General features: G+C 35.9%; 1 protein-coding gene across 13 annotated transcripts in view; it reads left to right on the forward strand.

The window, feature by feature from the left end:
- Window positions 1-25,608, forward strand: part of PLEKHA1 (pleckstrin homology domain containing A1) — a 57,726-nt gene that overhangs the window by 13,517 nt on the left and 18,601 nt on the right. For 12 of the 13 annotated variants that reach the window (XM_008951014.6, XM_008951013.6, XM_003825668.6 and 9 more), the window contains exons 2-6: window positions 5,068-5,228; window positions 9,799-9,855; window positions 12,208-12,253; window positions 18,467-18,564; window positions 24,777-24,902. In XM_008951014.6, coding sequence (XP_008949262.2) covers window positions 5,088-5,228; window positions 9,799-9,855; window positions 12,208-12,253; window positions 18,467-18,564; window positions 24,777-24,902 — 468 coding nt within the window. In that variant the 5' untranslated portion in view covers window positions 5,068-5,087. Of the gene's footprint in view, window positions 1-5,067; window positions 5,229-9,798; window positions 9,856-12,207; window positions 12,254-18,466; window positions 18,565-24,776; window positions 24,903-25,608 lie in introns of those variants that run through there. The other variant, XM_034931634.2, reaches the window with a different exon arrangement.

The following is a 25,608-nucleotide window of genomic DNA, read 5'->3' on the forward strand; positions in this document are numbered from 1 at the left end:
TGACATATCATACTTTCACAGTGTCAGTGTTGTGCAACTATCACCTATATCTACTGTCAAAACATTTTCATCACCTGTTAAGCAGCTCTTCTGCATTTCCCACTCTCTTCAGCCTCTGGCAACCACCAATCTATTCCTTGTTGCTCTGGATTTATCTATTTAGGATCTTTCATATAAATAGAATCATACAACATGTACCTTTTTGTTGGTGGCTTTTTTCATTTAGCATGTTTCTGAGGTTTATCTAGGTAGTAGCATGTATCAGTACTTCATTCCTTTTTATGTCTGAAAAATATTCCATTGTATGCATATACCACATTTCATTCATTTGTTGGGGTTGTTTCCACCTTTTGGCTATTTGTGAATAGTGCTGCTATGAACATTTCATATACAAGGGTTTATTTGACTACCTGTGTTCAATTCTGAATATCTGAATCTCAGAGATACTGTGGGTTCAGTTTCAGTCCATGGCAATAAGATAAATGTTGCAATAGAATGAATCACACTAATTTTTTGGTTTCCCAGTACATATAAAAACTATGTTTACACTATACTGTAACCTATTAAGTGTGCTATAGCATTATGTGTAAAAAATATACATACTATAATTTAAAAATATTTTATTGCTTAAAAATGCTAACAGTCATCTCAGCCTCTTCAAATGAGTTGTAATTTTTTGCTGGTGGAGAGTTTTAACTCAATGTTGGTGGCTGCTGACTGATTAGGATAGTGGTTGCTGAAGGTAGGGGTGGCTGTGGCATTTCAAGAAACCACTTTTGTTTGCTCATCCATAGAAGCAACTCCTCATCTGTTCAAGTTTTAGCATGAGATTATAGTAATTTAGTCACATTTTCAGGCTCTTCTAATTCTAGTCCTTTTGCTGTTTCTGCCATATTTGTAGTTACTTCCTCCACTGAAGTCTTAAACCCTCCCAAGTCATCCATGAGAGTTGGAATCAACTTCTTTCAAAACCTTGTTAATGTTGATATTTGGACCTCCTCTTGTGAATCATTAATGTTCTGAACAGCATCTAGAATGATGAATCCTCTCCAGAAAATTTTCTATTTACTTTGCCCAGATCTATCAGAGGAATCACTGTCTATGGCAGCTATATTTCGAATCACAAATATATATTTCAATATCACAAAATGTGTTTCTTGAAAGTTGAAATTACTCTCTGATGCATGAGCTGCAGAATGGATGTTGTGTTAACAGGTGTGGAAACAACATAATCACCTTGCACATTTTCATCAGAGCTCTTGGGTGACCACGTGCATTGTCAGTGAGCAGTGATATTTGGAAAGGAATCTTCTGAGGAGTAAGTCTCAATAGTGGGCTTAAAATATTCAGTGGCTGGGCGTAGTGGCTAACACCTGTAATTTCAACACTTTGGGAGGCCAAGGCAAGCGGATCACCTGAGGTCAGGAGTTTGAGACCAGCCCGGCCAATGTGGTGAAACCCTGTTTCTACTAAAAATACAAAAATTAGTCAGGCATGATGGCATGTGCCTGTAATCCCAGTTACTTGGGAGGCTGAGGCAGGCTGAGGCAGGAGAATTGCTTGAACCTGGGAGGTGGAGGTTGCAGTGGGCCAAGATTGCGCCACCACTCTAGCCTGGGTGACAGCAAGACTCCATCTCAAAAAAAAATTTTTTTTTTTCAGTAAAACATGCTGTAAACAGGTGTGCTGTCATCCAGATTTTGTTGTTCCATTTTTAGAGTACAGGCAGAGTAGATTTAGCATAATTCTTGAGGGCTCTAGGATTTTCGGAATGGTAAGTGAGCAGTGACTTCAACTTAAAGCCAGCAGCTACATTAGCCCCTAACAAGAGTCAGCTTGTCCTTTGAAGCTTTGAATCAGGCATTGACTTCTCTAGAGCTGTGAAAGTCCTAGATGGCATCTTCCAATAGAAGACTTTCACATACATTCAAAATCTCTTTAGTGTAGCCACCTCCTTGATGTCAGCTAGATCTTCCTGGATAACTTGTGGAAGCTTCTATATCAGCACTTGCTACTTCACCTTGCACTTTTATGTTATAGAGATGGCTTCTTTAAAAGTCCTGACCCAACAACCTCTGCTGGCTTCCAGCTTTCTTCCTGTAGCTTCTCACCTCTCTCAGCCTTCAAATAACTGAAGAAAGCCTTTCTTTAGGTTAGGCTTTGACTTAAGGGGAATACTGTAGCTAATTTGATGTTCTGTCGAGACCAGTAAAGCTTTCTTCATATCAGCAATAAAGCTGTTTCACTTACCATTCTTCTGTTCACTGAAGTAGCACTTCTAATTTCCTTCAGGAACTTTACCTTTGCATTCATAACTTGGCTGTTTGGTGCAAGAAACCTCACTTTTGGTCTGTCTCAGCTTTTGACATGCTTCACTTACTAAGCTTAGACATTTCTGGCTTTTGGTTTAAAGCGAGACACTTGGCTGGGCATGGTGGCTCATGCCTGTAATCCCAGCACCTTGAGAGGCCGAGGCAAGAGGATTGCTTGAGGCCAGGAGCTCAAGACTAGCCTGGGCAGCATAGTGAGATCCTGTCTTTACAAAAAATAAAAAAGTTAGCTGGGCATGGTGGTACATGCATGTAGTCCTCCCACCTATTAGGGAGGCTGAGACAGGAGGATTTCTTGAGCCCAGTAGTTTGAGGCTGCAGGGTTGCCACAAACCTTCAATTTGTAAAAACTCCAATATCTGTGAAGTGCAATAAAATGAAGCACAGTAAAACGAGGTGTGTGTGTGTACCTAGGAGTAGAATGGCTGGATCATATGGTAATTCTATGTTTAACTCTTGAAGAGCTGCCAAATTGTTTTACACAGCTGTTGTACCATTTTACATTCCCACCAGCAACGTAGGAGGGTTCCAGTTTCTCCATGTCCTTGCCAACACTTGTTATTTTCCTCTCTTTTAATTATAGCCATCCTAGTGGGGGTGAAGTTTTATCTCATTGTGGTTTTTATTTGGATTTCCCTAATGACTAATGATATTGAGCATCAAAGTTCTCGTTGACCATTTGTTTATCTTCTTTGGATAAATGTGTCTTCAAGTCATTTGCCCATTTTAAACTTGGACTAAAGTTTTTGAGTTCTGAAAGTTACTTATATATTCTGGATACTAGATCCTTGTCAGATATATAGTTTGCAAATATTTTCTTTCCTCCTATAGATTTTCTTTTGACTTTCTTGAAGTCGTTTGATGCAAAAAAAGTTTTAAAATTTGATGAAGTCCAATATATCTTATTTTTGTTGTTGCTCATGCTTTTGGTATTATATCTAAGAATTCATTGCCAATTCCAAAGTAAGATTTACCCTATATTTTCTTCTGAAAGTTTTCTGGTTTTGGCTCTTAAATTGTTAATCCATTTTGAGTTAATTTTTATATATGGTGTGAGGTAGGGGGTCCAGCTTCAGTTGTACCAGCACCAGTTGTTGAAGAGGCTTTTTTCCCCCACATTGAATGGTATTAGCACCCTTGTTGAAATCAGTTGACTATAGACGTATAGGTTTATTTCTGTGCTCTTAATTCTTTTCCACTGATCTATGTCTATTCTCATGGCAAGTTGATAGCTTTTACCTGTGGTATATGGTAGTATAGAGTATTGATTTTTCAAGCTTTGATTACATTGTAAACTTTTTTTTTTTTACAAACATGGTAAATTTATTAAAGAAATTATTTCCTTTAAAGTATCAGATTTATAAGAACAATAACAGCAACAACACACAAACTTATTGGATGGTTTTATTTAAAACTTTTTGGTGTATTTTATCATTTCTCTGACTGCATATGGAATAGTGATGCAGATACATAGTATATCAGTGTGCATTGTAATTGAATTTTCACTGTAAGTTAAATTTACCTTGAGCCTCTAAATAAAGAACTAGTTATGTAAATTCATCCTGCCAAAAGATGTGATGGTGCCAGCTATAGAAGTACCAGAATAGTAACAGCTGTCTGGTGCAGATTTGGGCTAAGCATCACATCAAGAAGGAATCACATGTCTGTAGTCTCTAGAGAAACAGTGCTTGGCACCTAATGGTTTTTTAACTTTAATCAGTACAACAAAAGTTGCAGTACTTTAGGACCAGAATATGATACACCTTTTAAGTCTATTTTAATCTATAATGTCTTTTTCTTTTTTTTTCTTGTAATAATTTACTTGCTAAAGAAACTTTTTTTTTTCCTTTGTTTCTTATAGTCTGGCTCTTGCTGATTGAATTCCTTTGGTGCAGTTTAGCATGTTCCTCTGTGTTCTGCATCTCCTGTAGTTTGGTATTTGGATATAGAGGGGATCTAAAAAACATTTTTTCTTGTTGCTTTATGTTCACATGATAGGTGATGTTTGTGTCTTCCGTCAGGAGGCACATCATACCTGCTTATCTCTCTTTCCAGTACATTAACTAGTTTATTTTGATTCACTTTAGTTTTAACAATTCAAGGGTTTTTTAGAGAGGATGGTGTAGAGCATAAGATAAGAGATCTAGAGTGCGGTAATCTGGATTCAGGCTTTGACTCTTGGCCTACTAGTTTTGGAATTTTGGAAAATCACTTCCCCTGTGTATTAAGTTCCTTATCTGCTGGGGTGATTATGCCTACTCCTAGGATTGTTTAGAAGATTAAAAGAGTTAACATATGGAAAAGAACCTTGTACAGAGCCTAGCATGTAGCAAGTGGTCACTAAATGTTAACTGTTGTTGTTTTGTGAATTTAAAAATATTCTAAAATAATCTGAAGGATAGATTATCTTGATTTGTGAGGAAATTAAAATTTGGATAACTATTTTTTTGGCTCACCTGGGGTTTTTTTAGGGAAAAAGTAAGTAAATTATTCAGCTGAGGTGAGTAGCTCTCTGTTGTCACCATCACAGTGAATAAATAGTTACATTTAGTAACCACTCTTCACAAACTGAATTTCAAAAGTGATTTTTGTCAATGCCTCAGATGTTGGTGTGTGTTCATTTTAATTGACCTTACTCAATGTTGGCAAGTTGCCCCCTCATTGAACAGATTTGCAGTCCATGAGAAATACTTTCCTGTTTCATAGGGAGCTTACTGTTAATATTTTTATTTTACAGTGTAATGTTCAAGCTCAGAAATGCCTTATGTGGATCGTCAGAATCGCATTTGTGGTTTTCTAGACATTGAAGAAAATGAAAACAGTGGGAAATTTCTTCGAAGGTACTTCATACTGGATACCAGAGAAGATAGTTTCGTGTGGTACATGGATAATCCACAGGTTTGTAAAATCCCAAGGATTATCTTTTAAAAGCATAGAAAGTTGTATTTAAGTATTTAACATACTATACAGGCTTTAGAATTTGTCTTCTTAAGCAGTATATTTTTAGATTTATTTCTACTGGCTGTCCTCTCTGCCCTGCACCCCTGACCTCTACTGTTTTGTTTGAATTTCAGAAGGTGAAACTAAGTTTATTTGATAAAAATTAATGCTTCTGTATATATTTTTCCCTCGAGAGAGAAATACTCTCTCTGGTGGCAAATTAGGTTTTAGAAAATTAGAACTTGAGTCACAGAAAAAAATAACAATTGAAGCTGTCCCAAAAATAAGAAATACTTTTTTTGTAACATGTATTTCAAACAACAGCTAAAATAAAGACCAGGGATAGATGATTTTCTTGCATTAAGGAGGCTTAATACCAGGGTCCCTTTAGTGAGATTAAATTTAGGTTTAAGATGCTGCATCTAGGACAGAGACTATTATTTTTAAATAAATAAATGACTTAACCACATGATACTCTTGCACATATGTAGTCCTTTTATTTTGTAGTGTCAGATTTGAGTCAGTCATTGTAATGCCATCCATGAACTGAAATGCAGTTTGATTTTATTGTTGCCTTGCAAAACATAGGGGTAAATGTTATAATTTAAAAAATTGGAATCCCAGCCTTAAGAGGCCTGAGATTAGATATCATCTGTGAAGTAGTTTTAAACTTTCAACTTTCTCTACTTTTTTTTTTTTTGAGATGGAGTCTCACTCTTATCACCCAGGCTGGAATGCAGCGGTATGATTTTGACTCACTGCAGCCTCTGCCTCCTGGGTTCAAGTGATTCTCATGCCTCAGCCTCCCGAGTAGCTGGGACTACAGGGGTGTGCCACCACACCTGGCTAATTTTTTGTATTTTTAGTAGAGACAGGGTTTTTCCGTCTTGACCAGGCTGGTGTTGAACTCCTGATGTCAGGTGATCCTCCAGCCTTAGCCTCCCAAAGTGCTGAGATTACAGGCATGAGCCACCACGCCCGGCCTTTTGGAACTTTTTATCTTCAAATAAAAATTGGTGTAGAAGTTAAAAATGGGGTTGCATGTTGCAAGGAAGTATGTGCAAAGCAAGGGATGAATCTCTAGCAGACTTCTAAGCTGATTTTTGTCCAGTAGGCTTCTCGTGTGGGTGAGGAATGGAAGGTCTAGGGAAGAGCAGAGACTTATACAAGGTTCTGTTCTGTTTCACAGAGCAGGAACTAGGTCTGCTGATAAGTAGTCTAGTATTCTTCACTATATACTGATTTTAGATTAGACAAGATATATATGTGTCTATAGTAGATACTAATGTGTGTATGTTTGTTTATGTAGAATTTGAGTTGTAAGGGACCTCTCCTCACCCATATGAGCCATTGCACAGTTCTGCCTATTTTCTCTCCCTGATTTTTCTCTCTCTTCACAAGGTCTGGTTGACATATGTATGATTTCTCCTGAATTTTACTTGAAGCTCCTTGATTATTTTTCTGTGTTCCTACATAATAGATTCTTCTTGTTATTCTTCCTTTATCAGGACTACCCATTTAGCAGAGCTAAAAGGAGTTAAGTACAAAACAGAATATATTTATTACCCTGAATAAAACTTGAACTTGGAATTCAGAGGAAAGTTACACAGCTAGTAGAAGGGGTTGAAGTCTTCATGGAAGTGGTAACATTTGAAATTGACTTAGAAGTTTGGATATAATATTGGCTAAGAGATGGAAAAGTTGAGTATTCCAGTGCTCAAAGAATACTGTGGGCAGAGATCAAAGCAAGAGAGCCTGTGGCGTGTTTGGAGACTAGATCACTTTGGCTATAGCACTCAGCTAGGTCTTGTCCACATAAACTTTTAAAATCCAGATCTCTATGTTAGAATTAATGCATTGGCTTTTCTGGACACAGTGCCAATTTTTTTTTTAAGTACAGAATTTAAATATTTTATAGTTTGTTCTTATTAATTTTATATCTTCTTTCCAACTTAGGAAATCTTGATTCTGCCAGCCAGTGTATTAGCCATTAGTACCAACTTGGTGTCACTTTTAAATGTAATAATCAAGACATATCTACTCTTGAAAACTTTAGTGAAATGTCTTGCTAAGATTATTATATTATTTTCTTTCTTTATCAAGGTTATTATGTTCAGTATAACCGTGTTATTGCATCTTGACATAAGCAATTAGATTGAACCATATGAAATTGCTAATATACAGCCATTTTGAATTACTAAAAAAATGGCAATGTCATATGGTTCAATCTAGTTGCTTATGTCAAAGTATAATAACATGGTTATACTGATCATAATAACCTTGGTAAAGAAAGAAAATTAGTTTGATTCCTCTATTATTAGGAAGCCACTTCTTCCCCTGACCACTGCTTCCTTTACCACTAACCATGGGTTTAAAAATTCTTTCTAGTGTTTATTAGGGATCACTTTGGGGCTTCCTGTGTTTTGTCCAGGAGGTTGGTAATCATGGAGAATGAAATAATTAAGTTGCTGTACGAGGGAGTGCATTTGAAGAGATTCGAAAAAGTATTTGGCGAAATGAGTTTAGGAACTCATAATCAACAAATGGCCTATTTCCCTTTTTTTCTTAAATGTTCTATTAGTTTGTTATTTCTTGTTCATTGTCAAGTAACAAATTTTGAATCTCATTTCTTTCCAGTCGAACCTGATGGTAATCATACTAGTCCACAGAAACTGCGTATTTTGAATATTGTTTTTCTCTCAGCTACTTAAATTTCCCTGTAGTGTACTACTATTACTGTGACACTTTATGTCATGCTTTGGTTTCTCATTTGTCTTCCTTCCACAAGGGCTTAGAGCTCTATTCAGCAGTTAAAATAATAGGCTCATGAAAAACTGAAAAGAAATAAATTATTACCCTTAAATGGAAGGGTAACAGTTTTTGAAAAAATCACTTTGGTGGTAGTTAGAGATTCTTGAAGACATATTTACATTTCTTTTCCTTCTTTAAAGTTAAAAACCCAAAACCCATAAATCTAAAACGTTATACATAAGAATACAAATAGCTTTTTAATGTTATACATTAATGAATTATAATTTTATTTTATATGCATATTTACTATTTATGATTTATATTTGGAAGCTTGTACGTAGTATATAGTTTAAAGCAGAACATAATTAATGGAGTTTTACAATATATAGGTGTGAAAGTTTTTAAAAGATCTGTCCCTGTCAACAATAAGCAGTTCATGTTTGGGACTCTTAAGTCTTTGAAATGTCTAGGCTTCCAGTTACCTCCTAATCATTCATTAGAACAAGCCCATAGATTTTTTTATTTTTAAGTACGTTATTATAAAGTCAGTTGAAAAGTTGATCCTGTCTTATCTCCAGCAGAAATAATTTTCAAAATCAACTAAAACTAATGTTTTCATTTTTACTTCTGAAATCTTCTATCAGTCTTTTATCAGTCTTCTATCATATAAATGAAATTTATATTCTTGATTTGTTTTCCCCAGATTCTTTTGTCTGGTTTTCCTACCTCTATCTTCCTCCTCTATAATCCATTCAGTTTATTATAAGATATATTATAAAAAGAGCATAATTTTGATTCCAGATCTGCTCATAAGCCTTCTTCGTTGGCCTCAAATTCTCTACGATATAAATTCTTCGCTACTTTTTTATTTAGGTCCTCTATGATTAGGTTCTCAGTTCAAGTTTTCAGACCACCATTTTGTACTACAATCTTACAGGACACTGCATTACAGCCCAACATAGCCCCCCTCTCTCTTTCTAGTACAGAGCTGTGCATCTTCAATTGTTTGCTATAGTTTGTCCATTTTCTCTGCTTGGAATATTCTCCCCTGCTTTTTGTGTTTCAAAATTTTCCTTAACCTCCAGCCTAAATGTTGTTCATCACTTCAGTCTTTCTGGATAGCTTCAACCAGAGATGATTCTCCCTCTTTGTTTACCTTTAGCTCTTTTGATGCAAACCACATCTGAAACTTACAGGAAGAATGAAAATACTGTGTGTGAAAGTGCCTACATTCCCTGCATATGATAAAGAGAAGCAAACATTTTTTTTTGGAAAAAAAAGTATCAATGTAGATTAATATGGCATAAAAACAGTAAACCATTTAAATGGGGGGAAATGCAGTCCATTTTTGTCAAGAGATACTTGATAAAGAAATTTTAATAGAACAGAGTAATAGGTATAGTCTTTTTAAGTATCTTACAATTATATTTGTTTTCTGCCTGTAAATATTTCCCCCTTGCTTTCAGGAACAAAATCTGATCTTGTTTATGGCTTTTTAAGCTCATGAGAAAGAGTATTAGTTTAGCTCCAGTGATAAAAATAGCCTTTTAGTCATAGAATGCATGATAATGGAACAGAGTAGGATTCAGTTTTGTTATCCAAGCTATGGACTTGATTTCAGACCAAGTAAAAACTTGAACAGAAGGAAAGTTCATTTGTAAAATGTGATATTAAAGAATTGAGTTTTTTAACTTTTCAGAAGTACATGTGGAACATTATATTATAAAATGAATTCATAATATTGGATATTAAGTATATATTAATACTTTGTTTCTAGAACCTACCTTCTGGATCATCACGTGTTGGAGCCATTAAGCTTACCTACATTTCAAAGGTAGTCTTTATACATTGTCTTATATTCATGTGTGAATTAAAATCCCTGTGAATGAGAGTATGAATAGAAGCAGCAGTTTCCTTTCCATGTCCTTTAACAGTGATGTTCAGATTCCTATCATACTGAAATGGTACCTGATTACTACGTTTAGGAAATTCTTTAAATCGATACAGTTATGAAGAATATGATTTTAACTTACAGGATGTGGCAAATTGCAAAAGTTAACATTAACTTTTATGATCAGGTGTATGAACATCAGAAAGGGAGAAATCAGTGAAACAAATTCTATCTTGAGAAGGTCTGGAGATTTTTCTAAGTCTGTATTATGTTTATTTAGACTGTTTTCAACTTTTAAATCCCATTGTCTTTGATACTTTGTTTCTTAATGTTTTATTTTGAGGAAAATATGGACCATTTTCATGTTGAAAGGATGATTTTCCCCCTCTTTTCACTTTGTCTCTTTTCATTTCTGTTTTCTTATTTGTTTTTCTGGTAATTTTGCAATACTATTTTTTATTTTTTAAAATTTTGATTTTATGTTTGTCAGGTACATTTTTTCTTATTTTCTTCTATTAATGTTTAGGGAACTAAGAGATGCTGAGGTGCTAACCCTATGGGTTTGTGTGTGTGTGTGTGTGTGTGTGTGTTACATAAAAGTAATAAAAGTTTGTTGATTACTTATATATGAGATGCAAAAGGTAGCAACAGTATTATTAAATAATATGGGTACTGTTATGCATATACTGAGATCTGTTGGCAAAGGTAGATCACTTCAACAGAAGACCAATTTACAAATGTGCCTCTGTTTAGAAGATAGATGTTATATAAATAAAATACTTTATATTAGTATTACAATAGAGGTATTCATTTTCATTGACCAAAAAGAAAAGAAAAGAGCCCTTGGACAATAAAGATTACACATTTAAAAGGAAACATTTTTCTGTTAAGATCATACTATGTAAATTTACATACGACAAATATTGTATGGAAGCTCTTTCTTGAAATCAGTAAAGTAGGTGGGGTGACTGGCCAGCTGCTTTCCTCTCCTCCATTGCTCTTCTTTTAAAATAGAACCTTTTTTCTGTGCAGTTCTGTAACTTTCATCTTGTCCTCCTGCTTCCTGAAGTTTAAATTGTGCAGTTTGTACTCTACTCTGGACGTACCACTTTTTTTCCAAAAAAAATTTATTGTTCCAAAAATTTATTTCTGGAACAAACTTGTGTGTGACTCAGAACTGTGAGTTTGTAGGGATCAATGAGGAACCCCAGGCTTAGAATTCCTTTTGAAGGTGCAAAACGGATGCTACAATTATAAGTTCTATCACTGGACAACAGCATGGCAATAGTTGTGAATGAGCTTCTGGGAGGCACTTGATTTAAAGGGATAGCAGCAACCAAATGCAGCTAGTTGCCTCATCTTCTAAAATGAACCATGAGCTGCATTTAATAAAGTGATCCCATTATCCTAGGGCATTCTCCTGTACAAGAGAGGATCCAGTCCCATTTTGATCTCCTCATAGCAGATTAATGTCTTAATCTTAATTATTAAGATTAAGATTAATTCAATTAAATGCCTGGATTTGTGGACTTTATTTTTTTTTATTTTTATTTTTTGAGATGAAGTCTCACTGTCTCCCAGGCTGGAGTGCAGTGGCGCAATCTCGGCTTACTGCAAGCTCCGTCCCCTGGGTTCACGCCATTCTCCTGCCTCAGCCTCCTGAGTAGCTGGGACTACAGGCGCCCGCCACCATGCCCAGCTAATTTTTTTTTGTATTTTTAGTAGAGACAGGGTTTCACCGTATTGGCCAGGATGGTCTCGATCTCCTGACCTCGTGATCCGCCCGCCTTGGCCTCTCAAAGTGCTGGGATTACAGGTGTGAGCCACTGTGCCCGGCCTAGATTTGTGGACTTTAAATACACAGTCTCCTCTTTACCCAGCCCCATTTTTGCTTAAAAATCATAGCTAATTTAGAAATATGTTATTTGGGAAGAATGCATGGTTCTTGTAGAATATTCATTGAGGATATTTTGAAAATTATTTTAAACTAAAAATACTTGTGTGTATGACATAAAGCCTAATGGTTTACTTTCAGCTTCTCTCTGACATTTCTTTGAAGAGAAAACAAGTTGTTCAAAGAAAATATGGAAGTATTATTTGTTACCTCTTACAGTTGGGAACTGCATCCTATGTATTTAATTTGCCGTCCTCTTTTAGTTGTCTTTAATTTTAAGTCTATTTACTAAATGTGTATGATTATTGGGGAATCATACATGTGGAAGTTTACATAGTATATAAGGTTGGTTTTAGGATTATTTGGAGAAGTGAGGAACCCGTCTCTATTTTTCTTTTTAGGTTAGCGATGCTACTAAGCTAAGGCCAAAGGCGGAGTTCTGTTTTGGTAAGTAGCCATGTTATATATATTTTAAATAGACTGATATAATTGTATCATATTGTAAAAGAAAACTGTTGCAGAAAACCACACAAAACCTATGGCTTAATGAATTATTCTAAAGTGAATTCCCTTGTAACTGCTATACAGATAAGGAAATAACATGTTGCACCCCCTCTCCCCTAACCCTGAAGCCTCTTTCCTGTGTGCGGTCCTAGTTACAACCATCTCCTTCTACCCATATGTAACTGTTATTTTGGCATTTATAATGATCACCTCCAGTGAGATTTCAGGGAATTTTAAACTTTCTACGTCATGTTATTCTATATTAAACATATAAATAATTAAAAGGATTTGGTCTTTAGTTTTTGGGTAGTGAGAAATGCTCAGTTTGGGGTAGGAGTAGTTGAAGGTATTGGATTAACTTACTCAGCAAATGTTTAGTATATGCCAGGCACTGTGCTTGGCACTGGAGCTGTAAGATGAATAAGAAACAGTTGCTGCCCTTAAGGCTGGTTGGCTCATAAATAAAAAATACCAGGCAATTAATATTGCAGTTGTCACAACCTGTAGATAAAGGGATATGCAGTCTATTAAAGCACAAAGAATGACCTTCAAATCTTTATTGGGGAGCTCAGGAGTCGGGGAGCCTCACTGGAGGAGGAGATGCTTACGTTGGTGGCCAACTAGCCTCCTGCTTATATCCTTTACCACTGCAGAGAAAAGGCAGGAGGACTACATGCAGAGGCTTGTGGGGAGAAGAGCGTGGTGTCTCTGGAGCTGAACACTCTGAAGCTAGAGGGTATGATAAATGGCTAGAGAGCAAAAAGGCAGGCAGAAGCCAGGGTGCTGTGTTTTGACGAGCAATAGGTTTTATTACTTTGAACAAAGGAGAAGAAAAAGAGAGCATCTGGAAAGCAGACATAAGGTGAAGGAGGGTTTTGTTTGTTTGTTTGTTTGTTTGTTTGTATGCATAGGAAAGTTTTGATATAGGTAGACTGGGTAAGTGGCTTTTGAACTACTGTACTTACGTAAGGTCCTGAGTTAGGGTGGTGGCAATAGGAGAAGGAGGAAGGGTGAAAAGAAGGAAAAGTGCAGGGGCTTGGTGGATATGGGGGAATTGGAGGGAAGAGAGAGGTAGCAGGGAAGTTTGCTTCAAGTGAAGAAATGAGAAGTCAGGGAGAGCTGGTTACATAGGGTAAAATGTTTGCTATGGAGTTGAAATGCTGGGGAACTTCCAAATGGAAATGTTCTGTTGACAGTAATCGAGGACTGGATGGAGCTTTAGGGTCAAGAATGGAGAAATTCGGAGTCTGTTGAAAAGTGGGTGGTAGTCGAAGCTAGGAGAATTGATACCCTCTCAGAGAGTATGTTAGTGGACATTAGTGACTGAAGGAACGAATATTTGGAGTGGTCAACTAACATCAAAAGAGACTTTCACATTAAAGTGAGAGATACTCTTGGGAGTAGAATTGAAGTTCTTTGCTCTCTTTTGCTTGAAAAGGGCAGATTTCTTTAGGCAGTAGTTAGGAATAGCATCTTGATATGAGCAAGATGAAACGTGGCTGTCAAGGGAATCCTCTAAAATGCTTTTATCTCACTATGAAGCTATTTTTAAAAGTTACATGTTTATTACTAATTATAATTTTGGTTACGAAACAGGAAAATGCCTCAGAGCCTTGCAATTGAATGGGTATTGCAAGTCAAATAACTGAGAACTTTGTATTTTAGAATGTATAATGCACATACTTTTGACAACCCTTTTTTTTCTAAAATCTCAAACTTACAGGAATAGTAACATACAGTAATAGACTTGACATTCATAGTTATTGGAGTATTTAGAATGGGTGATTTTAGTTGGAATCAAAAACTAAGATTAGTCGTTCATTGGTCAGGCAATAGTTTATTAGTCCTCTACTGTTAGTGGGAGTAAAGATTCATGAAATGCTTACCTTCAGAGAGAGAAGCACTGACTTCTAAAATAGAACCAGAACTTTCATTCAAAGTGGCAACATATCTTCTCTCAGATTGTCCCAAACCAGTGAGAACAAGAAACGTGCAAGCCATTTTTGATGGAGGGAGCAGAGTATCTGTAACCCCCAGTGTATAAAGTTGGAAAGTAGATAGAGGAATGGTAGATAATTTAGCAGAGTGGAGGAAGAGGCCAATGAAAAGCTCACCATTTAAGTGTTCTGCCCCCACCCCAACTCTAGATAGGCTTAGGTATAGGAGATACATTTTCTGGGGAAGCAACAGTGAGGAAGGACCAAAAACAGGGACTTTGTTTGCATATCTGTATCAGAAACAACCTCTATTCCCTACCTCCAATCGGGCAGACACCCTTCTCCTGTCCCAGCAGGTAATGGGGATGTGTGGTGTCTCCAGAAATAGAATCAGTGAGGCTGTATATTTAGGGGCACTAGTCCCAGAGAACGAAAGGAATGAGGCATGAAACTGAAAATAGGAAGATTAAATGAAAGTCTGCACAATCAGTGCAACCCCAGCCCCAGAGCACTGGGCAGCCAGGTTTAGGTGAGTAAGATCTGAATACCCTAGAGAAAAGATCCATAGATACAGACTGACATCTGGGCATTTCTACTAGAAGAGCTTGCCATAGTTGACTAGTAAGGTCCACAATCAACAGCCCTACAACAACGCAAGAGAGCTTTTCATCAGTCTTTTTAGCACTTTCTTTTAAAATATGAATAGACAGCCCAGGATTACTGAACATTTGATGAGAGCGGATTATCAAACAGGAGAAGGAACATGAGACAATGCAAAACTCATTTTGCATTTCTTTGAAAAAGTCAAAGAAATCTGAAAGTAGAACAAAGGTAAAGATAGATAATGGAAAAGAGATAAAAACCATCAAGGAAGTCCAACATCTGATAGAGACTGAGAGGACAGAGGAAAGTACAGAATAGAGAAAACAGAGTGGGGAAAATTGACAAAGAATATGATAAAATACCATAGAACCTCTTGATCCAAAACCGTATATTCATAACCAGTTGATCTCAGGTTGTGAGATGATTTTTGTTTGCAGTTAAGCTAATGTTTATGCTTCAAGTTTTATCCATTTTATGTATTCATTCTAATCATAAAGATTTGAAATTAAATACTCAAGTGGAAAAGATAGGAAGGATACAAGCTTCTAGGGATGCATGTATTATTCACAATGAAACCCTTGCTTTAGGGTTTTTATGGCAACTTAGCAGTGTCAGAGTTTTTTTTTTTATTGTTCAAAGATTTTATTTCTTTCCCTTTCTCCCCTCACCACCAATATTGCTAATACACCACATTTCAGTAACTTGCTTTCCCTTTTTTTTTTCTTTTGAGATGGAGCCTCACTCTCCCAGGCCGGAATGCAATGGTGTAATCTTGGCTCACTGCACCCTCCACCTCCTGGGTTCAAGCGATTCTCCTGCCTTAGCCTCCCAAGTAGCTGGGATTACAGGTGCCCACTGCCACGCCTGGCTAATTTTTGTATTTTGAGTAGAGACGGTTTCACCATGTTGGCCAGGCTTGTCTCGAGCCCCTGACCTCAAGTGACTGGCCTGCCTTGGCCTCCCAAAATGCTGGGATTACAGGCGTGAGCCACTGTGCCCTGCTTTACATTTCTTATAGTGTTTCCTTACTCCTTAGAAATCTCCAGATGATGGCAGTGAAGAATATTCTGTACCAAGCACTGTGTTAGTTTCTTTACATATATGATCGTCACCTCTTAAGGAGGTGGAATGAATGACATTCCCATTTCACAGATGAGGAGTATCGGGCTCAGAGAAATTAAATAATGTTTAAAAGATGATATTGCTTGTAAGTGCATAAGCTAGTCAGGTTGGATTGATTCCAGGCTGATTTTTTTTTTCTAGATCATACCTATATATCTACATCTTGCCATGAAGTAATTCTTAAAGTCCATGAGATTTTATTCAGATTGCAAGGTATACTAGGGGTCTTTTTTAGATATATATTTGCATCTCTTCCTTCCCTTAGAAAAGATCCTTATATATTTATTCAAAAGTATATGTATTAAGCATTTACTGTGTACCAAGTGTAGTATATTAATAAGTGCATAGATTTTTAAACTCTTCAGATGTTCTGGGCAGATGCCCAAAATAACATTGAGGGGAAGAAGCCATTATGAATGAGGAGAGCTCTGCTTCAGCCTAAGCTGAAAAAAGATTATAAAAGGAAGCCTTACCGATGGCTAGAAATTAAAAACAAAAGTTATTTATTGATAGATATAGCATCCTAGTGAATTATGGATTTATCTTAATATATATTTATGGCAGTTGTAACTTTTCCAGTCTCTAGAAGGATGTACAAGAACAGATTTCCAGTGTGTTAAATTTCTTTTAAGGTTATAGACTGGTTGTTTTGTAGCGCTTTACAAGATAGGCTTTGATTTCCTTTCTGAGACCTTCAAGGTCTCAGAACAGCTTCCTACTACCTTCAAGGAAGCTGTAGTTTAGAGTGTTTTGGTCTCAGTCCCAATTTCAAAATCTTGTGTTTTCCTTGAGAGTTTGCATTTCCTCTTCTCTTAGTCACACATTCAACTGTGTGCTAGTATATCTTTTAAAATTTTGGTGGAGACGTTTGGAAGTTATTTTTATATTTGAACAATTGCAACAGTATAACTATTCAGATACTTAGCTCCTAGAATAATATTTATGCTTTTAAAAATAAATGCAGATGGTGTATAATAAATAGCTTTAATTCAAGAGTGGACTATGATAGTTTATAGACAACTGTATGTGCACATGTGCTTTGCTTGATAAAGGTACCTAGTCCCTAAAGGGGAATATAGAAACTAAATTGCATAAAAGTTCCAAATGTATTAAGATTCAAAATATAAAGGAAATTCATAAGGTCTAGAAAAATAGATCTTAAGTTAGGGAGATTTTCTAGATGATATGAAATCTGGATGCATTTATAGAAAAGATTCATAGTATATTTCTGTCTGATCAAAAATACTGTTAAAGTAAAATAAAACAGACTGGGTAAAGTATTGGTAATAAAGCAGAAAAGATTAATATAGAAGTTGCTATAAATTAATAATGAATTCAGGAGAAACGTGGGTAAAGAAAGTAAACAAAACTTACAAAATAAATGCAGATGGCCAATAAACTTACAAAACTAATTTATCTCAATAACCAAAGAAATTAAAATTTGAACAAGGTACAATTATTTACCAATTAGGTTGTTAAAGAGTATTAGCCAGGAGAACAGCACACTAGATATTTCAAACCTAAGGGATTTGTTATGGGGAATTGGTTACCCAAATATTGGAAGGCTGAAAGAACATGAAGGGAATGCTGAAGTAACCCAGGAATTAGACGCATGAAGCAACTACTACTCAAGGGCTAGAGAGACAAAAGGGAAGGGGTAGTAGTATTACTATAACCTAGGGCAGTGGAGTAGAAGCCACCATGGAGCTATTAGTATCCAAGGGGACTTTGCAAGGCTGGCGTAGGGGGCAGGAAAAGGCCCCTAACAGTAGCTAGTTGTGTGCTGCTGTTGGAGAGAGGTCAGCAACAGCAGGAATCAAGGAGAGTCTCCTCTTTCCTTCTCCCCTCTCCCACCTCACAGTCTCTCATCAGTACCTCCCACTGGCAGAGAATGGCCTCAGATGGGGTCTAGGAAATATTGTTTGCAGACTACCAGCCCCAGTGCCACAGAGCCTTTGAAAACTAGAAACTAGAGGTATCCACAGGTGCTAACAACCAGTTCTGGTGAGGGGTATTTGATGAAATAAACTGTGTATGTGGTTGGTAGGAATGTGAATGGATTCAACTTTGTGGGAAGATGATTTGGAAATACCTATAAAAAGTTTAAATGTCAGTTGTCTTTGACCCAACAAATCTATGTCAAGAAATTTATCACCCAGAAATGCTACCCAAGTGTGGAGAAATATATGTATATGATGTTTCATTGTGATATTTTATATAATTTCAAAAACCGGAAATAGCCTAAGTGTCTATCATTAGGGGATTGACTAAATGTATTGTGGTGTATCCATTTAATAAACAAAATGGCCATAACAAAATAAGAGTTTTACCTGTGTTATTGTGTGATAAAAGCTGTATTACATGTGGTCTGATATATTTTGTCAAATCCACGAGAGTCACGGTGTTGAACTTAGCAAGGTTTTTCAGCTACTGCAAACATAAATTTAGAGGTAATAAGTACAATATTTGGTGTGTTATTTTTTTCTGTCAACAGTTATGAATGCAGGAATGAGGAAGTACTTCCTACAAGCCAATGATCAGCAGGACCTAGTGGAATGGGTAAATGTGTTAAACAAAGCTATAAAAATTACAGTAAGTATATGTATTTTTTTGAAAAACGTTCGATGTCTGGAATTAATCTTTTCATTTTGAAAATACACCTACCAAATGTTCCCAGCTTACCAACAGGTTTCATACTCAAGCTTTGTTTAAAAGACAGGTGTTCAGAATGTGAATATGTTTTCTTGTACTTGGTGACTGTTGGCCCTTTAATCAGCCCATGATTGTCTTTTTAACTTATGCACCTAATAAGGAGATATATTACTGCAGATCTTAATCACTTCTTACAACGTTTCTAGAAGAAAATGCGCTTAGCACGTAGAGTTCTACCGGGAGGATATATATATTTCTTCCAGTATAGTGTAAGAGATTTCCTGTCACCTACCTGGGGAATAGGCACTTCTCTCTTCTAAGCCATGACTGGGATTGGGGTCAGATAGGGAAAGAGTTGAAAACAGGAGCAGGACAAGGGCAGATGAAGGTTGAAAAATGAGGGATAGGGATAGGAATAGTGTCTGAAGGGTTGCGGCAGCCAGAGGGTCCTGTCCATGTGACCCTTGAGAAGTTTGTCTCAGGCTCTAAACTTCTTCCCATGTCCGATTTTTTTCCTTGCATTCCAGGGCTTGATACCCTTGCCCTCCTTTCCCATGCTACAATTTCTTGCTTCTAATGTGTGCTTCTTTTCTTTTTTGGTTTCCTGATGAATATTTATTGATTATTAACACTGTGCCAGATCTTAGACCGAAGGTTTTACTTAAATGAACTGGAAAAGTGAGGCTTAGAAAGATTAATCTACCAGTGTTATAGCTGGTAGATTATGGAGCTGGAAGCCCAGTCCAGTGTGTTGGCCTCTGGAGCCCGAACTCTGAAGTGCAGTGCCTTACTGCTTCCTGAACAAGAACAGTCCTCTCCTTACTCTTTTGTTCCTAAAGCCAACAACCTTTACTGAGAGAGTTTGCTAGTGATGATGAGCAGCACGTAGAAAGGCTCTATTTTGATTATACCTTGCCTCACCTTTCCCTTTACACTTTTGTAGAGAAATACATAGCAGGCCTGCCTGGAAAATGTTGGGAAGGAGTTCTTGTGCTGTGAGATTTGTGTCAATTGCGTTTTTGTTTTTGTTTTTTTTTAAATAAAGTGCAGTTATATACTGACCCTAAGTGACTTATTCTCCAAGAACATGTGCCCTGAAAGTCAGCATATGTTAGTCACTCATTAGTTTCCATCTAAAATGAATAATTTCATATTTATATCACAACACAATAAAGAGTCAATATAGTTAAAGCTGTTCTCAGAGTTAAGTCGAACCTTTTTGTTTTGCTCTAGAACAGCTTGTTACCACATGACAGAAAACGCCTACGCACTGCATCTGATCTGTACATGAAGCAGAAGTTATTTTAGGTTTGTGCAGTATCAGGAAAGCAATTTTTTAACCTGATTCAGACATACATATTCTTAAAAGCTTTTAGCTAATCATTTTAACTCTTCTAATAAATATTCCCTGCTTGAAAAATTTCTTTAGAAAGATAATATCTCGTAACTGTACTAAATTCATGTTTTACCATTTGCAATAACAAGCAGCACTGGTTTCTTAGTGCTTTAAGTGAAAAAGTAGTGAATGGTCTCAGGCTTTTTACCATTTTTGGGGGTCTTGAATTGCTATGTCTGATTTATCAATGGTATGAAACAGTCTTATACAAATGACACTGGTAAGCTTTTCAGCATGAAGGAAAAACAGGTTAGAGATTCTAAATAGAATTTTAAAAAGACTTCTAAGTAGCTTTTGTGGTCTTGCAATTTTATTTTACATGTTGAAATTTTTATAGTTTTTAAGATAAATTTGTTGGTAAATGATTTTAATGTTTTTATAATTCACATTTGGAAAATATAAATACATATAAGATATAGAAATCCTTATTACTTAATAAAGTGGTTATAACTGCATTAAAGTGAGTATAGATTTGATAGCACTTGTTAAAAATAAACTTTTGATAGACACACATTTAACTCATAGGATAGCAATGAAATAATTTCCTATGCTTTAATAAGATGCTTTATGTTAATTTTATTCCTTAAAAATATCTTACCAGTTTCATGTGCATTTTATACATTTAAGTGTATTAAAGTGTGGAATCTCCAATTTGTTATATTTTCCTGTGAACATTGCTGATGATTTACATGTAGATTATTTGAAAACTTAAAATGTACATTTTGATGTATGTACTTAATACATAAATCTTTCTATGGGATCACTCTCATTTTGGTCAACTGTAATTTAGTGGTCTGCTAAGTACTGTGTGATATATAAATTTTAAAATTTTGGAAATCCAAAATTAGAGTTTGGAAGTGTGTGGTTTCAAAATAGAGGTGGTTAGAGGGCAATGGGTAAGGGAATGATGATTTTTAAACTATTTCCTAGTTATAATATCTTGCCATTTTAATCCATTATCCTCTAACGCTATAGTCTGTGACTTTCCTTACTTGAGTCTAGGTGGGTGCCACTTGAAATTCTTTTCCCTTTACAGTTGCTTTTCAACTTATGATGGGGTTACATCCTTATAAACCTATTGTAAGTCAAAAACACAAGTTGAAAATCCATTTAATACCCCAGCAAACCCACTTGTAAAGTTGAAAAATTGAACCATTGTAAGTCCTGGACCATCTGTATTAAACACATGCACAAAAAGGAAAAGAGCAACAGTAGGAGAATCAGCCCTGAAGAGGGAGTATCAATGACTGGAGTGAGGAAAATCAAATTTTAAAGTATGCTTTCCACTGTTCATTTATAGTAATAACAACATAAATATGGTGGTTTCTGTTCCCTTATTGATTATTAAGGAATGTCTAAGATATATATGGTTTATTCCTGAACAGAGATCCATTATTTTTAAACATGTCTTTTTTAAAATTTAAAAATAAATGTTCGATTTGAATCTAAAAATTAGTACTTTGAATTTGTGGCAGAAACTCCACAAGTTTGATATATTTTTAATAGAAACTGGAAACAAGTAGATGTAGATTTCTCAGAAAGATTGTAAGACCCAGGAGTTTGTGTCTGCACGTTTTTATCCTCAGTGAATTGAACATTATGACAATTTCATTCTTTCTTTTTATCCTTTTTTTTTTTTGAGACAGAGTCTCACTGTGTTGCCCAGGCTGGAGTACAGTGGTGCTATCCCAGCTCACTGCAGCCTCTGCCACCGGGGTTCAAGTGATTCTTGAGCCTCAGCCTCCTAAGTAGCTGGGATTACAGGTGTGTGCCACCACAGCCAGCTAATTTTTGTATTTTTAGTAGAGACTGGGTTTCGCCATGTTGTCCAGGTTGGTTTTAAAACTCCTGGCCTCAAGTGATCCGCCCAGCTTGGCCTCCCAAAGTGTGGGATTACAGGCGTGAGCCACCGCGCCTAGCCCAACATTGTATTTTCATTCTTGGTGAATTGAATATCAACTTTCCCTTTAACTTTTGAGAAACCTGCAGCGTTTTTATGTATTTCACTCATAAATACTTAAATCTGTCTTGTTCATCTTTTTATTCTCTAGTTATTTTTACCTTTTCTTTTCCTACTATTAGAATTTCCTACTACTAGGATCACATGCAAATGCCTGCCAAGATTACATTCATATCTCCTACAAAAAATGCTGGGACATAAAAAAGGATAGAAAGCCAAGGAAAGGGAGAGAGGCAGTAGACAAAGAAACCAAGTGGATTCAGTGTCTGACATGTGCCAACTGCCCAGTGAGATCACTTCTGATTTTCATTGGACAGTTGGATGGTTTGGGGCAGGGGTGTATCCTGAAAATGTCTATCTTAATGACTGAATTTAGACCAAGTTTTACAGAGGTGCATATTGTTTTTAAAGGAGTTATCCATGTTCATGGGTATTTTGCTTGAACTTTTCTTGTTCTTAGGGAATAAGATGATTACAAGTTAGATAATTTTTATAGTAAAATGCAGTTCTAAGTTAACTACTAGCATTTGATTTTATTATAAAGACAAATTAGAAGCAGTGAGCTTAACAGCATAAGCAAGGACTTTTAATATACTGTAATTTGAGAAAAATGGAAAAACCAATATAAATTTCAGTATTTTTTAGAATGATTTTAAAGGTTTTTCCTAATAATTCCCAGGTCTGACTAAACTTCTTGAGAGAATAACTGCTAGTTTTCTTATGGGTCACCTCTTAGCAGCACCTCTCATTTTATCTAGTTGAATAGATTGTTTTCTCTCTGGTTTCAGGTTCTCTTAATGCTAGTTTCTGTTCTTCTCAATGAGATAACTGGGCCATATTTTCTCTGTCAGAATAATTGAAATATATGGTGCTATTCATTAGAAAATATAATGGGCTTCCCTAGCAAATCATTCCAGGGTATACTATCCTAATTTTATTTGACAAGGAAAATTCTCTTCATTATTTTATTGTCTTTAAAAATCACTCCAAAATGTGCAAGTTCTTAGAAGAATTCAAGAGGTATTCAGGATTCTCTTCTCTTTCCTGTTTTCTCTCTCTTTTGTTTCTGCGGATGAGGGCATTGTAGTATGAATACGAACCAGAGGCTGGAGGATTGGGCCTGGGGCCTGAGAGAAACCTCTTCAAGGGAGGCAGGTGGAGAAGGAAGGGAGAGGGAGTTTTAGAAGTCACTTAAGAGACAATTCATTTATTATATCCATAAATTACATTTGTGTGGATTGGGACTTACTGTAGCTCAGCATCCGTTCATATACACATGGACCATGTTTGCTCAATATTTTGCAGAAAGCTGCTTTGCAAATCCTTATCTGCATTGTATACCCTCTTTTCTACAAATCTGGTGGGAGTAGCATCGTATAGAAGAAGAGCACAGGTTTTAGAGCAGTGTTTCTCAAAGTGTGGTTTATGAAACTCCTGCCTCAAAAATGTCTGGTGTTCTTGCTTAAAGTGCTGGTTTTTGGGCTGCACTATAGATATGTTGAGTCAGAATTTCTGGGTTCGAAGCAGGGGAATCTGAAGTTTTAAATAATGTTCCTGGGTGATACTTTATGCACTCTAAAGTTTGAGAAATCACACTGCTTTGGAATCACACTAATAAACGGTTTGAGCCTTTGAATACAATGTGAGTGGTGTCCTGTAGTTCTACCAGTACTCTATTAACAGGAATTAGCTATATGACAAGCAAACTATTTAAGTTAAATGTTTCTACACCACTACTTCAGTGATTGTCAGTAGTATTTGTCATAGTGTTTCTGAAAGACTGCAAGGTTCCACATGCCCTTTAAATCATTGGAGAAGACTAAATCATGTTCAACATTATAATTGATGCTGAGCAGATTTTATTACATTTTATTCACAGCCTTAAAAATGTATAATTTAAATACAGGCTATGTGCTAAACAGTCTACAGATAGAAATAATGATTAACTGAGTACCTTATTTACTGAATAGATCACATAAGAAAAGCAAAAATATATGTTAAAAATTTATGATACCTCTGATTCTTTCATCCACTTTAGTGAGGTGTTAATGTGAGATTCTGCTGTTACCACAGTCATTGTTTTCCTGTACTTGTGAACGATTTATCATTGATCCAAGTATTGGAATTCCTTCTTTAAATTTCTAATGAAAAGTTTTGTTTTGAAACTTCTGATTTGTTTTAAGAATTTTGCTATTCTTTTTTCTGCTGACTTTGGATTCATCCATCGAGTCTTTCAACATTTATTGAATACACTATGGTTTTGGTAATAGTCTCTGTCTTGAAGCCAGGAAAGACTGAATATGCCACAATCCCAGAATCATGGGTAGGAATGGAGAAAGGGAAGAAAACAGCAAAGAGCTGTAAGCCAATAGTAAGTGTGCCAATAAACAGTGTCTAGAGCACAGCAGTTGGGCTTGGAAGAGTTACACACACTTGGCTAGAATGTATTATAGTCAGGATCTGAATCTATATTCCCTAATGCCCCTGAGCCTATTTCCTTACCTCTTAGGTGGGGGTAGAGCCCCTATGCATAGGGTAGACAGGAGTAGTAAAGGAGAAAAATGTATGAACTAGTACCTGCCCGAGTAAGCACTCGTTACGTGATAGCTATATTATAAAATATTATTCTAACAGAAAAATTAGTGTGATAACTTAAGGAGTACATACATGGACTGTAATTTTTATATGTATTTGTCAACCGTATACAAACGGATGAATAATTAGAAATTCTGCGAGAAAACAGGTTCACATGTATAATGCTGGTTGCAAAATGATTCGTTTTATTTACTATTTCAGGTACCAAAGCAGTCAGACTCACAGCCTAATTCTGATAACCTAAGTCGCCATGGTGAATGTGGGAAAAAGCAAGTGTCTTACAGAACTGATATTGTTGGTGGCGTACCCATCATTACTCCCACTCAGGTAATTAAGTAACTCTTCTATTGTGTGAGGGTCTAATTATTGTATATTGATTTTTATATTATTAAAACTAAAACAGTGCATCTTTGCTTAATTGGTATAATATACAATTACTATAAAATATTTTTGTTTATTTCAAAAGTATTTATTATAAAAAATTTGGAAATTACATAACATTTAAAACTTCTCATGATTTCTCTGAGCCTTTCTTCATGTACTTTTCACCTCAGAAATGGAGATATGAGTTGTATATTACATTTTGTAAACAGATTTTTTCACTTGTATCATGAACATTTCCAAGTCATCAGAAATCCTTTTATATCATTTTTAATGAGTGCATAGTAGTTCTTCCATGGATTTACCATAAATTACAAATCCTCTATTGGACAAATAGAGTTCCTTTTCCTTTTTGTTTCTTTTACTTTATAAACAATGCTATGATGAATATTCTTAAAGGAGAAATTCCTAGAAATAAAATTGCTGAGTCAAGAGTTTGCAAGTAGTAATTTTTAAAATCTATTTTTTCTACAACCTGGCCTAAGTGAGCTAAACAGAAGACTGGGATTTTAACTAAGTTATATCTCAGAAGTACTAATATGCTAAATTAAGTCTTTATTTGAGTTTTAGGAAAAATATAAATTTACATACAATTTTCGATGAAATTAAAACTCTTGTCTGAGCTTGAATTTCTTGTTTTGCTATTGAAAAG

The sequence above is a fragment of the Pan paniscus genome, chromosome 8 (assembly GCF_029289425.2).
Source record: "Pan paniscus chromosome 8, NHGRI_mPanPan1-v2.0_pri, whole genome shotgun sequence".
In the NCBI taxonomy this organism is placed as follows: domain Eukaryota; kingdom Metazoa; phylum Chordata; class Mammalia; order Primates; family Hominidae; genus Pan; species Pan paniscus.